The sequence below is a fragment of the Myxine glutinosa genome, chromosome 3, assembly GCF_964187855.1.
Source record: "Myxine glutinosa chromosome 3, kmMyxGlut1.1, whole genome shotgun sequence".
NCBI lineage: Eukaryota > Metazoa > Chordata > Myxini > Myxiniformes > Myxinidae > Myxine > Myxine glutinosa.
Window position 1 is genome coordinate 119249763 of NC_136263.1, and position 15140 is coordinate 119264902.

At 45.7% G+C, this 15140-nt stretch overlaps 1 protein-coding gene across 4 annotated transcripts in view; it reads left to right on the forward strand.

Moving 5' to 3' along the window:
* LOC137424174 (DENN domain-containing protein 2C) overlaps positions 1-15140 on the forward strand; it is a 207001-nt gene that overhangs the window by 118409 nt on the left and 73452 nt on the right. For all 4 annotated transcript variants that reach the window (XM_078774498.1, XM_078774499.1, XM_078774500.1 and 1 more), the window contains exon 7: positions 1695-1814. In XM_078774498.1, coding sequence (XP_078630624.1) covers positions 1695-1814 — 120 coding nt within the window. The remainder of the gene's footprint in view (positions 1-1694; positions 1815-15140) is intronic.

Below are 15140 nucleotides of genomic sequence, written 5' to 3' on the forward strand. Positions count from 1 at the left end.
CAGTCCTTCAGTCCGTCAGTCCATCACGCAAAGAACAGTTTTCCAGACTTTTTTTTTCTAAACTCTCAATGCTAATGATTTCAAACTTGGTACATGGTTTCCTCATGATAAGTTACAGATCAAGTTCGAACTTCACGACGTTTTGATCATTTTTGACAAAGTTATTGCACTTTGAACTTTGGGAATTTCCCCAAAAGTTTTCCGGACTTTCATTTGGAGTGCGGTAAGTCAAAGCTGTTAATATTCCTTGTTTTAACTCCAATTTACATTCTGTTTCCACTTTTAGTGAGAAGTAGGGGTCTGTGCAACCATTCATAAACTTTATTTGGTGCAAATCGGATAATTTTTAGCCGAGTTACCTCAGACCGTGAGTTGGTAATTATATAATCCACACAGTGCAATACGTGCAGGCTGCTCCACGGAGCGACCTTGCGGGCTTATTAGTCCCCTACAGGTGTTTTCCGGATGACAGACTGCCGGTAGGGGACATGTATTGCAGCGCAATACTCAGAATGCTTGTTTTATTTATGTTCTGGGACGTTTCATTTTGACGGTGCAGTCTCGTGAGCATGTCAAAGTCTTTCGCGTCAGCATAGCGTCAGGTGTGCTTATATCTTCTTCATTTATTGGACATCATACAGATGTAAATGAACACTCGTTTTACTCTGCTCGTGCAGCACATCATGTGCAGCGAATTTCACCTCCCTGCATCTTGTCTTTATTGTTATAAAAAAGAAACTTCTGTACACCGCCCTTGAGGCACGGTTTGCAAGTCACCGTCCACAATTCCAATAGAAGACATGTAATTACTCATCTTTTGGGACCATAGTGAGCTTTGGGTCTTTTGAGTCCATGGGATGCCTTGGGTGTTTTGAGTCCTCGGGGTCTTTTGGGTTCTCTAGGACTTCGTGGTCCTCGGAGTCTTTTGGGTCCTCTGGGTATTGGGTCCTCAGGGATGTTTGGGTAATGAGGGTTTTATGAATTATTTGGGTCCTCGGAGTCCGTTTGGTCTTTTAACTGTAGTGAACACACAGTCGTGCTGAAAGATTGGCATTTAAAACCCTACTCAAATCGTTCTTATGATGGGGGACAGACAAATGTACAAATGCACACTGTGTTTTATACTGGTAGATTAATTATTGAAGGGTTGGTCTGGTAAAGTTTTTGACCCATTCTTTTAGTAAATGGTTGGCCAGGCCTGACTTTTGACTGAAAGTGCTGGAATTTGGAATTTGTTCAGGGTGCTGTTGATAACTCACCAATCCTTCACAAATGACACCATTAAATATTCAACATCCACCAACGACCAGTGCTGGCATATGGATCCACTGGCTTAACCTCCCGCCAATGGACGATGAAATGCACATTGATGCATCAACCTGCATGCAAAACACTTTGTCTGTATATATATGTCTGTATATCAATGTATATAAATGCCAAGGAGGACAGTTTATAGCTGGGTTAGGATTCGAACCCAGCCTAGACAGATCAGAGGTGCGTGTGCGTACCTCTAAGCTACTCTGCTAGCCCCTGTTGTGGAAAGGTTGATGGAGAGAAAAGACAAACCGAGAGGAGGGAATGAAAGGAGATAGTTGGCACAAAACTGCTATTTATGACTGTGAAATGATAAATGTAGTCGTTTTCATTTTCGTGTACCCAATTGATCTCCTATTTTCCATCCCTTTTTCATGCAGCCCACCATGACAGATCCGCTCCGACGAGCCCAGATGCGTTTCAACCCTCACTGCACCACACCCTCCTCACCAAGCAACCTGGAGGACTTCAACATTATGGAGCTACCCACCACAAACAAGGTCTCAGTTGCTCAGACAATATTGTCCACAATGTCAATGTAATTTCAAGAAACGCTGATCTTTTTTTCAAACATTCTTAAGCAGTTTAATTAATTTTAATCAGGGTGTCTGTTGTTATATTTAATCATCCATATGTGTAATTTGCTTTTGTATTGTTACAAGTATACTTGTGTTAGTGCATAAGAACAAATCTCAGTTTGCAGCCGACTTGCAAGCCATGTCTCAAGGGTTCATGGTCACAAGTTGACTGGGACCTTCTGTATGAAAGGGCTTTGATGTATTTTTGAGAAATTGCAAAATGAGATAAGGATAGGAAGGGAGGAGGATAGAGTAGAAAATAGAGGTGGAGAAATTTGAGAATAAGGAGGGAGGAGTGAAATCAAAGCGGAACGAGATACAAGCAAGGGGATGCAACGGAGGTTAATGGGACCTTTGGAGGAGTGGTGGGGGCGAGTTCATTATTCTCTAATTTCTACTAATGCTGCTGCTACTACTACTACTACTACTACTAATACTACTAATACTAATACTAATACTACTCATACTAATACTAATACTACTACTAATACTACTACTAATACTACTACTACTAATACTAATACTACTACTAATACTAATACTACTACTAATACTACTACTACTACTATTACTACTACTACTACTACTGCTACTCTGCATGCCCAGCTAAGAGGCATAGCAACACCTTTGGGGTTGACCCTTTTGCACTTCATTCCGTTAGGACAGGGAGAACGTGAGATTTGAGTGGGAGTTTATGGAATTTTTGGCCATGGTGTCAGCGATTGTTTGCGTACTCTTTATGAAGGACACCGTGGGATCTTTACTTAACGTCCACCAACAAATGCTGGCAGACAGGACACCCACTTAACATCCATCCTAGGGACGGTGCACATTGATGAATGACCCTGCCTGTGAAACACCAGAATATCGTTTATAGCTGGGTCGAGATTCAAACCTGGGTTATATAGCTTAGAGGTGAGTGTGCTTACTTCTCGGGCCCAGCCAGTCCAACAATTTTTACATAGTCAACATCATAACTGGGTTTTTGCTTTTCGAGTCCAGAGGCTTTGGAATAAGACTGTACTCTGGACATTGAGCTGACAAAGCAGTATAAGGGAAAAACGCCTGCAACATTTTGGTCTACCATGGGTCAAATAGCCTGGTATAAACAAATAAATTGGCATTTGCATCATACGAGTATTTATTATAATTAATTTTGTAATGGGATCTTTGGTTGACTAATTGTCAAAAATATTTTCAAGAAAGACATATTTTGTTGAGTCTTAAGAGGCCATTGAAGTAGTCAGCACAAATAGCAAATCCTGGCTACGTTGTGCATGAGGCAGACCTCACACGATGAATAACAGAGATATAAGTCAATGTGCAGTGGGGATTGAGACAAGTGCAGGAAACTGGGGGAACAAAGACTAAACATGTTCCACAATATTTTTCCGCTATCGAAGCAGCCAAAATCCCAAAGGTACATCCCAAAGGTAAAAGGTATATATTTTGGAACTATCAATATACGACTTGGTGAAAATCAGAACTTCCTATCTAACATTTTCACAGACGTTGAGTTAAACATGTAAATGGTTGATGTCATTGATGTCATCGACACAAAAACAGTGAATCTTTCACTCACTCCTTTCCCTTGTATACTGGGTACATCCTTCTCCATTCCCCCTTCCCTTACTGCAATCTGTGAAACAATCTTTCCCTTTTCTCTCACCTTTTCAAGTTCTCCCCATATATTCCTCTTTTGTAACTTTTTCTCATTTTAGCTCTCACCTGCTCACTGCATGATATATACAGGGTGTCCCATCAGTCTGGAACCATAGGGCAAAATGATGAAAACGACTTGTATTCACAGGTGTTCAATGTGTCCACCATTATTATTGATACAAAAATGCAGATGATATATCCAGTCGGCAGTCACACGGTGAATGGTGTCAGGAGTGATGGTGTTACATGCATCGCTGATGCGCTCATGCAAATGTGCAGCACTCTGAATTTTTTCTGCATAGACCTACGCCTTCAAGTGACCCCAGAGATAAAAATCCAATGGGTTGAGATCGGGGCTCCTCGCCGGCCACTCCACAGGCCCTCGAGGTCCTATCCAATGAACAGGAAATTGCCAGTTCAGCCACTCTCTTATGCAGATGCTGTAATGGGCAGGAGTGCCATCCTCCTGTATGTTGGGAAATCCCCATCTGTGTTCAAGACACTGGGGAATGCTTCCTCGTTGAGCATACGCAAGTAGGCATCTGTGACTGTGCCATCAAAAATGAAGAGGCCTATGATGTGGTCTTTCCAAATGCCACACCACACCATCATACGAGCAGCACCTTGTTCCTTTGAAGCAGTAAACCAGTGAGGGTTGTTTTGCAACCAGTAGCGCGTGTTCTGTCGGTTCACCACACCATTTGCGTAAAAAGCAGCCTCGTCACTGAACAGAATGGTGGATGGGAAATCGGAATTTTGAGCACATTGTTCTGTAGCCCATTCACAAAATTCCATCTGTCGGACCGGATCATCTTCACTTAATTTCTGCAGGATTTGAAGTTTGTAAGGATGCCATTTGTGTGCTTGATCAATGTGGTGTGATCTTCGACACTCCTTTCTCAGTGGACAACCACCGAAGATACCTTTTGGGGCTTTTCGTGAAATGAGCGAGGATGGTAGTAGCTGTGTGGTTGTTCATGGATGTCCTCAGAGGTCCACTGCATGGTTTATCTCCCTTTGGAACCCATTTCCCTGAACATTGCTACTAGTTTGCCGACACAGCTGTGTGTAATTGGCGCGGGGTACAGATGCAATCTATTGAATTCCTCAGCGACTATCCTATGACTCAGCTTTCCTACGAGCAGGATTACCTGGATGCATTCTTCCTTCATACTCAGCAACATCATGGATACCTGCAAGAAAAATAAAAAATAAAAGAATCACTTATTTTTCCCTATGGTACCAGACTTATGGGACACCCTGTATGTGTATATGTATGTATGTATGTATGTATGTATATATATATATATATACCGTATATATATATATATATATATATATATATATATATATATATATATATATATCTATATATATATATATATATATATATATATATATATATATATATAGATATATATATACACATACATACATACATACATACATACATACATACATACATACATACATACATACATACATACTCTCCTCCCCCTCCCCCCTTCTCCTCCCCCTCCCCCCTTCTCCCCTCCCCCTCCCCCCTTCTCCTCCCCTCCCCCTCCCCCCTCTTCTCTCCTCCCCCCTCTTCTCTCCTCCCCCCTTCTCTCCTCCCCCCCTCTTCTCCCCTCTTCTCTCCTCCCCCCCCTCTTCTCCCCTCTTCTCTCCTCCCCCCCCTCTTCTCCCCTCTTCTCTCCTCCCCCCCCTCTTCTCCCTTCCCCCACTCTTCTCCCCTCCCCCCCTCTTCTCCCCTCCCCCACCCTCCTCCCACCCCTCTCCTCTCCCATCCCTCCCCCTCCCCCCTCTCCTCCCCTCCCCCTCTCCCTGCACTTTGTTGATTGGCGTTTCGACGTGCCTCTGTCTCATCTTCTGTCTCTCACTGTCTGGCCCTTGCCACACGTTGTTGATTAGCGTTCAGACGTGCCTCTGTCTCATCTTCTGTCTCTCGCTGTCTGGCCCTCGCCAGACATTGTTGATTGGCGTTTAGACGTGCCTCTGTCTCATCTTCTGTCTCTCGCTGTCTGAATCTAGAGACACGTTCTTGATTGGCTTGTCGATGGTGAAAAGTACCTTCAATGGCTTCATGGAGTCTCCGATCAGCGATTTTCCTTGCTCGGGAGGTTGAACGTGACAAATTTCTTTTCTTCGGTGCCATTGCCTTTATCACAGTCAGTCTTCCAGTCACTCACTCGTAGACAAATTCAAAATACCAAATTCAAAATACGCGTAGACAAAATACCACGTTTACACGTGGTAAGAAACTACGCAAACGCACGGTTGCTACCCTGCATTGTGTCGTGGGCGTGGCCAACGTGGCCTCATGCTCCCAGGTGATTGGCTAACTCGAGCTCGAGAGAGCCATAATGCGCTATATTATGGAAAAAAATATGGATCTGAAGATGAAAAAAAAAAAACCTATGTGCTGTGAATGGCAATGTTCCTCGCTCAAATGTGAAAAAACGCAATCCCGCGGCAAGGAACATCACGTGATCGCTCTGAGCAATGGATTGCAACTCTGCGTCCTGTCGTGGGCGTGGCCAACGTCGTGGGCGTTTCAGTTGTCATACCCTTCCTCCCGTCCATGGTACACGGAATCTTGTGGTGAGGCTGTTGCCCAGAAACAACTTGCCTTCGTCTCCTGGAAAGCAAATCCAACAGAAGGAAATCTCATTTCCTTTCACAAAGCCCGAAACAAGTGTGTGTCCACCCTCAGGAGAGCCAGGAAACAATATCTCTCCATTCTCAAGACCGAACTCTCTTATCTGTCTCCCTCTTCCAAATCCTGGTGGCGTCTGGTCAAATCCGTTTCTGGTGTTTGTTCCCCCTCCATCCCCTCCCTTACCTCAAACGGCTACACAGCTGACTCCGCACGTGAAAAAGCTGAATGCCTCAACTCTGTGTTTGCCTCTAAATCTTGTGTCCCAAACCCATCCCTCTCTGTACCCACCATACCCAGTCGTACCCTGCTGCTCCTGGACTCCGTGTCCTTTCCTCCTGACAAGGTGGAAAAGTTTCTGTCAACCCTCGACTCTGATTCTGCAACTGGACCCGACGGCATCAGCCCACGGGTCCTAAAATCCTGCTCTGCTGCTCTATCTCACCCTCTCTCTGTTCTCTTCACCCTCTCTTTTGCTCAAGGTCAACTGCCATCTGCTTGGAAATCAGCCAACATCACCGCTTTGCACAAAAAAGGTGCAAAAACAGATCCTAGCAACTACAGACCAATCAGCCTTCTCCCAATTATCAGCAAAGTCATGGAATCCATCATTGCTTCGGATATGAAATCTTTCCTCTTCTCCAATGGCTTGATCTCTGATCATCAATTTGGTTTCAGACCAGGTCACTCTACTCTGGACATGCTGCTTCTGCTGTCTCAACAATGGATGGAGGTCCTCAATGCCAAACAGGAAATTAGAGCTGTCTCCCTCGACATATCACGTGCCTTCGACACGGTCTGGCACCCCGCTCTGCTCACCAAACTCTCCTCCTTTGGTATCCATGGAAATCTCCACGCATGGCTGGCGGACTTCCTCTCTAGTCGTCGTCAACGTGTGGCCCTGAATGGGTTTCTCTCATCTCCTCTTCCTGTTCAGGCTGGAGTTCCCCAAGGCAGTGTTCTGGGCCCCGTGCTTTTTCTGGTCTTCATCAATGATCTCTCTGACTCTCTCGAAAATCCTCTCTATCTCTTTGCTGATGACTCCACTCTCTGCCGCTCCATTCCTCTTCCCTCAGATCGGCAGTCTGCTGCCTCCTCACTCTCTGAAGACCTGGACAAAATCACAGACTGGTCAAACAAGTGGAACATGTCTTTCAATCCTGACAAATCTCACACTCTTACTATGTCTCTCCGAAAAGATCGACTGGACAACCCTCCCATCTACTTTCTCAACAATCCTCTCCAAGAAGTTCTGTCGCTCAAGATTTTGGGTCTCACTATCTGCCATGATCTTTCTTGGGAAAACCACATTTCCAAGCTGGCCTCCAAAGCCAGTCGCCGACTGGGCATCCTCCGTCGTGCGAAGTCCTTCCTCGGCACACCTGAGCTCCTCACCACATACAAGGCTTTCATCCGCAGCTCAATGGAATACTGTTCTCCCCTATGGGCCGGTGCTCCTGCCTCACACCTAGCTCGGCTTCACGCTGTTGAAACCAAAGCTTTCAGAATTATTGGAATCTCCCGCGATGAAGCTATCTCTGAGGGCCTTTCACTCACTCACCGCAGGCAGGTAGGTTGTCTTTCTGTCTTCTACCGACTCCTCTCCGGCCTTGCACCCCCAGCTCTCTCTGTGCTCTGTCCCCCAAATATTCCTACAGGTCGCACAAGATCTGCCAGCAACCCTCTGATGGTTAAACTGCCGAAATCTCGGCTCTCTGCTCACCTTCACTCTTTCATTCCTCTTTTCTCCCGCCTCTGGAACAAACTCCCTCACTCCCTTCAATCCCACTCCTCCCTCCAGGTCTTTAAAACAGCTGTTCACCACCATCTCTTATCTTCCCCCATCCAAAACCTTGATCTTTTCTACCCCCGCTAATTCACCCCAGATCCACCTTGTTTGAAATTCCAACTTCTTTCCTGGAAGTCCTGGCAGTGTCCATATGTTTTATACCTCTCCCACCGCCCCCTTCCCACGCCCCCCCCCAAAGCCCTCGCCCTCTCTCAGATCTCTCGATGTCTCCATGTCTCTCGGTCCCTGCTCTCAAATGTTGTGTTTGTGTCCTTCCCCCTCTCTCCCCATCTTGTCTACCGCTCCCTATGTTATATGTTTTATGTGTCGGTTTGTCTTTCTGTGTGATTAATGTTCGCTCTTTCACGAGCCTCGACCTTGTATACAAAAAAAAAAAAAAAAAAAAAAACGTGGCCTCATGCTCCCAGGTGATTGGCTAACTCGAGCTCGAGAGAGCCATAATGCGCTACGTTAAGGCAAAAAATATGGATCTAATTCTAAAGATGAAAGGGAAAAAAACCTATGTGGTGTGAATGGCAATGTTCGTCGCTGAAATGTGAAAAAAAGGCAATTGCTTTTCGCTCTGAAATACGTGTGAACACGTAACTGAGTTAATGGCGGCAAGGAACATCACGTGATCGCTCTGAGCGAATCAGCGCGCTGCTCTGCGACCGGTCAGATTCCGTGCATAAAGTCCTCGCTGAAATGCGCTGAGGTAAAAATATGGTTAAAAAATATTATGAAATCAATTTTTAGGTCGGCCATGTTCGTCCCAGGCTCAATGGCCATGTCTGTGCCAAATATCAAGTACGTGAGCCTCTCCGTTTAGGAGTCTACCGGTAACATTACACACACACACACACACACACACACACACACACACACACACACACACACACACACACACAAACTGTGTTTTATATATATAGATATATATATATATATGTATATATTGCCGTGTGACTACCCTCTGGTGAACACCGCAGGGTCACACAGATGACCAAACAAGCTTTAAATGCCGGTCACAAAATAATGCATGATAAAACTATATTCCTAATTGGAGCACTCCCATATAGACCCAATTACAGACAAAGGGAAACATAACTGAAAATAAATACGTGTTTGTGTGGCACTTAGCTCTGAGCAGCTCTTGAACCTCATCATGAATCGTCAAAAATCATCCATGGCCTCTACGTCCTTGCGCGTGAAACCCACAGGCTGCACTCTGTGGGCGCGAACTAGGCCACGCGCACCCTCATTCACCCAGCCGCGCTCGTCTTTGTCGTCCTTGCATGGGAAACCACAGTTCTCGGTCTGCAGTTCCTCCTCACAATAATAATAATAACAATTCATTTATTTTGTATAGCGCTTTTCATGAAGCCCAAAGGCGCTTTGACAGAGTGCAAAACATAATGCATAACAAAACATGAAAACAACAATTGCAAAAAGACAAGAATCAATAGGGAAATATTTAAAGCAAAAGGAGGGAGAAGGAGAAGTGATAGTCAGGGGTTAAATGCTGTGGGTTGAATGTTGAATGCAGTGCTGAACAGGTGGGTCTTGAGTGATGTTTTGAATGTGGTGAGTGAGGAGGAGTCTCTGATGGTGTGAGGTAGTGAGTTCCAGAGGGTGGGAGCAGCGATGGAGAAGGCCCTGTCCCCCCAGGATCTGAATTTGGTCCAGATGGGGGGGGGGGGGGGTCAGGAGGTTGGTACCGGCAGAGCGGAGGTTGCGGGTGGGAGTGTGTCTGGAGAGGAGGTCAACCAGGTAGGATGGGGCCAGGTTATGGAGGGCTTTGTAGGTCAAGAGGAGGATTTTGTACTGGATTCTCGGAGATGGGGAGCCAGTGAAGCTTGTAAAGGACGGGGGTGATGTGGTCACAGGTCCGGGAATGGGTGAGTAGACGGGCAGCGGAGTTCTGAATGTATTGGAGTTTATTGGTGATTGTTGAGGGTGAACCATAGAGGAGGCTATTGCAGTAGTCCAGACGGGGGGTGATGAAGGCGTGGATGAGGGTTTCTGCAGCCGTGGAGGAGAGGGATGAGCGGAGACGGGCAATGTTTTTCAGGTGAAAGAAGGCTGTCTTTGTGATCTGTTTTGTGCATTTGTCGAAGGAGAGGGTTTGGTCAAAGATGACGCCAAGATTCCGGATGTGAGGGGAGGTGGATACTGGGATACCGTCGATGTTGAGGGCAAAGTTATGGGTGGATTTTGTGAGCGTTTTTGGGCCAATGATGATTATTTCAGATTTATCACAGTTAAGTTTGAGGAAGTTGATTTGAAGCCAGGATTTTATTTCAGAGATGCAGTTTGTCAGGATAGAGTGGGTGTCGGTGGAGACGGACTTGGTAGAGATGAAAAGCTGGATGTCATCGGCGAAGCAGTGGAATTGGAGACCATGACGGCGGATTAAGTGACCGAGGGGGGACAGGTAAAGGATGAAGAGGAGGGGGCCAAGAACTGAATCACGATGAAGATGTCGGAACACGACCGTTCACCATCGGATCCAGCAACCGAGAGATACAAAATCGTGGCTGCTCCCAATGAATGTCCCTCACTCAAGAGCGCACCGTATATCTCCTCGTTCTTTAAGAACGTCCCTCCTCTGGAGCACCCCAACACAAGAGAGAAAGCCACGAGGAAAGCGAAAGAAGACGAAAGAGACAAAATGTCAGGACACGACTGTTCGTGGTGAAAATCTTCCTTGCACAAGAGCAACAAGTAATGAGCAATCAGAGATTCCAAACCCTCGCCAGGATGTATTTTTAGTGGTTTTTAAGGCTTTTGTGTAAAACAAATATGGCGGCCGAACCACGTGACCGATGACATCATTTTTTTTCTCCACCTATTTATTCCTAGATTATGCTCAAGAAATTTCATCTTGATCGGATGACGTTTTGTACCTGTCAAATTATGACGTCCTAATGGAGGCACCTATGACATCATCATTCACAGATGTTATTCCACATGGAGAGTTCTTTACAATGAGCCATGTCTCAATTTTTTCTGTTCAGCGCTTTCGGAGATATCGAGGTGCAAAGTTTTTCGGTTTTTCCAAGATAGCGGCCGAACCATGTGACCTATGACGTCATAATTATCATTAAAAAATTCTACAGGTGGAGATGCACCACGGTGAAAATTTCCTGTCAATCGGATCAGCGGTTGCAGAGAAAATCATATTTATTCTGTGCGGAAAAAACAGACAAATAAACAAACAAACAGACAGACAAACAGATAAACGGACTCAAATGCAATACCCTCTCCTCAGGCGAGGGTAATAAGCGACCGTTTGCTATGGGATCCAGAACGAGAAGAAGCAAATGTCGGTCGAGCGTTCCTTTATAGTCAAGGCTCTGACGTCATCTCACGACGTATCCGTCTCCGCTCCCATCAGCGAGTCCCATCTTAGCCATCCTTACTTGACCCAGATTCCGGACCAATTACTGTTCTTCGGGCGTGGCTCCACGGCCCTTCCTGATTGAGGTGGTGATGCAGTGGCTGCGGCACTAGCGGCAGTGTTTGATGCCTGGTTTCATGTTGGTTGTTTAATTAGTGTATTTAATGGGCGATTTATTATTATGTGTGTGGTGCAGTGTCATAAGGAATACAGGAAAAGATAAAAAAGGCAATTACACACAGGGGATTTACCATTAATCCCTCGCTAATTAACAAACCCCACCTCTCTCATGGGAACAAAGATACAAGCTTACCCAACATAGTCTACACAAATTTCCCACTTATTACATGGGGTTTCTTCTTCTTCAGTCGGGGTCAGAGCACACTACCTTTGCATTCTACCTGGACTAAGGTATTGCCTACCCCCTACAAACCTAACAATATATATGAAAATCCAAATTAGATGTAAAACTTTTGACATATACATATATTCATATTTTTATATATATATATATATATATATATATAATTATATATACAGTGAAACCTTGACTTACGAGTGCACCAACTTACGAGTTTTCCTAGATACGAGCCGTCGCTCGGTCGGTTTTTTGCTTTGTAATGCGAGCCGAGATCTGAGTTACGAGCGAGCGAGCTTGGATATAAAACACGTAATCGTCGAAAAACATGAGCGAGGTGTGCGTGTTGTCGACTTGGCGAGGCAGTACGATCGTAGTACTTCTACGATATGTACGATTTTGAAGCAGAAGGAGTCGATAAAGGCTATAACGCCAGCCAAGGGCGTTAAGATTATTTCAAAGCTCCGGACCTCTGTCCATGAAGAGATGGAGAAGTTGTTGTTTGTGTGGTTGACGGAGAAGCAGCTCGCAGGAGATACCGTGACCGAGAGCATCATCTGTGAGAAGGCACGAGACATTTACGGGGATTTGGTGCAGCAGACGGCGGGAACATCAACGGACGAGGCATCGCAAGAGTCATTCAAAGGCAGTCGGGGATGGTTTGATAATTTTAAGAAGAGGACCGGCATTCACTCCGTCGTCAGGCATGGTGAGGCAGCAAGCTCGGATGTGAAGGCAGCTGAAGATTTTATGATAACTTTTGCCGAACTGATAGAAGCCGAAGGATACATCCCCCAGCAAATCTTCAACTGTGACGAGACAGGGCTCTTCTGGAAAAAGATGCCGAGGAGGACGTATATAACGGCAGAGGAGAAGAGCATGCCAGGCCACAACTTGTTCAGAGTGCCGGCGATAGCTCGCCTTCTCTTTGTGGAAGACACGGTGAGATCCTTAACATCCATCAACTAATGGGACGCAAACGGGGCGCCCAGTTTAGCGGTACACACATTGATGAATCACCCTGCGTGTGAAACACCGACATGACAGGTTATAGCTGGGTCGGGATTCAAACCCAGGCTGGACAATTTAGAGTCAAGTGTGCGTACCTCCAGTCCAGGCCATCCTGCCAACTTGTATGCTGCATACAGGTGAAATATAAAGCGCGAGATATTTATATATATATATTTCAAAAAAAATTGGTGTGGTTTTTGGGGGGCTGGAACGGATTAATAGCATTTCAATTCATTTTAATGGGGAAATTTAATTTGAGAAACGAGCAAATTGAGTTACGAGCTCGGTCACAGAACGAATTAAACTCGTAAGTCAAGGTTTCACTGTATATATATATATATATATACTGAAACGCAAAAGAAACTTACCACCTTTGAAACCTTTAAATATCAACAATAACACTGCGTGTAGTAAATGTGTGAACTTATTTGCGGACAATCGTGTCCTCACTGTCAGACAAAACGGTCACGGATGGTCACTTGAACCTTCAATGGTCACTTCATAGCACAGCTGTTGAACAGCCGTTTTGACTGTCAGTGATTAGCCAAGGGGTACAGGATGATTTTAATGAGCTGCACGTGATGTCTTGATATTGGCTTTAAAAAGGCCAGTGCAAAATGGGCATTTTGACCGAAAAATTTGACCATTTTGACCAACTTCAAAAAGACCGAAAATGCAAAAGAAACTTACCACCTTTGAAACCTTTAAATATCAACAATAACACTGCGTGTAGTAAATGTGTGAACTTATTTGTGGACAATAGTGTCCTCACTGTCAGACAAAACGGTCACGGATGGTCACTTGAACCTTCAATGGTCACTTCATAGCACAGCTTTTGAACAGCCGTTTTGACTGTCAGTGATTAGCCAAGGGGTACGGGATGATTTTAATGAGCTGCACGTGATGTCTTGATATTGGCTTTATAAAGGCCAGTGCAAAATGGGCATTTTGACCGAAAAATTTGACCATTTTGACCAACTTCAAAAAGACCGAAAACACAAAAGAAACTTACCACTTGTTTGAAATGTAATAAAATTGTAACAGTTAAAAATAAAACAAACCAACAATTGCTAATTGAAACATTGGCATTTTATTGATGACATGTCAAGTTTTTGACCAAGATACACCATCTCATCAGTTTGTTCTACAGTACAGAACAGCACAGTGTGCAATGTCAGTCCCCTTTCAATAGCGTGTGTGGCCACCATTGTTTTGGATACAGGCAGTGAGTGCATCATCGGCGTATACTGCCTACCAGTCTTTGGATGGATTGCTGCTGGATTCTGTCCCACTCAGTCCTCAATGTCTAAAGCAGCTCTGCCCGTGTCCTGGCCCTGCCAACTACGCGTCTCCCAAGCTCATCTCACAGGTGCTCTATGGGATTCAGGTCAGGGGAGAGCGCAGGCCACTGCATGGTGTTGATGTTCTCGCCTTGGAGAAATGCAGTGGTAAAGCGAGCAGCATGGGGACGAGCGTTGTCATGCTGAAAGGTTCTCAGTTCTGGGTGGTCTAGCAGGAATGGCAGCAGATGAGGTCGCAGGATGTTATCCACATACCGCTGGGCGTTAAGATTCTCATCCACAACCACCAGTGGCATCCTGTACCGGCCTGATATGGCGCCCACACCATCACACTTGGGCCACCCCACCTGTTGGCTTGACGCACGCAACAATCGGCATATCGCTCGCCAGTTCTTCTCCAGACATGCTCACGCCCATCAGGACTGTTCACACAGAACCTTGACTCATCGCTGAAAGCGACCTCATTCCACTGCGCCAATGTCCACCGCTGATGCTGCTGGCACCATCTCTGTCAGTTGCGGCGATGGGCAGCCGTCATCACGGGGCCTCTGTATGGTCTTCTGGCAGTCAGGCCATAGTCATACAGTCGTCTTCGTGCAGTATCATTGGAGATCCGTGGGTTTGCACGCCCCGGAGTTTCTGCCGCAGTGCGGGATGCTGGACGGAATCGATCCCGCAGGTGACTTCGGACCATCTGCCTGTCCTGCCTTGCAGTGGTGACTCTTGGCCTCCCTGATCGAGGTCTGTCATCTGCAGAGTTGTGGAGGGTGTCTCTGTCCACCAGGGCCGATATCGTCTGGTGTGAACAGCCAAGGCGACGTGCCACCTCACGGTTGCTCAGTCCGCCTTGCAGCATGCCCAGGGCACGCTGCCGTTGATCCATTGACAATCGTGGCATGTTGATTGAAATGCCCATTTTGCACTGGCCTTTTTAAAGCCAATATCAAGACATCACGTGCAGCTCAATAAAATCATCCCGTACCCCTTGGCTAATCACTGACAGTCAAAACTGCTGTTCAACAGCTGTGCTATGAAGTGACCATTGAAGGTTCAAGTGACCATCCGTGACCGTTT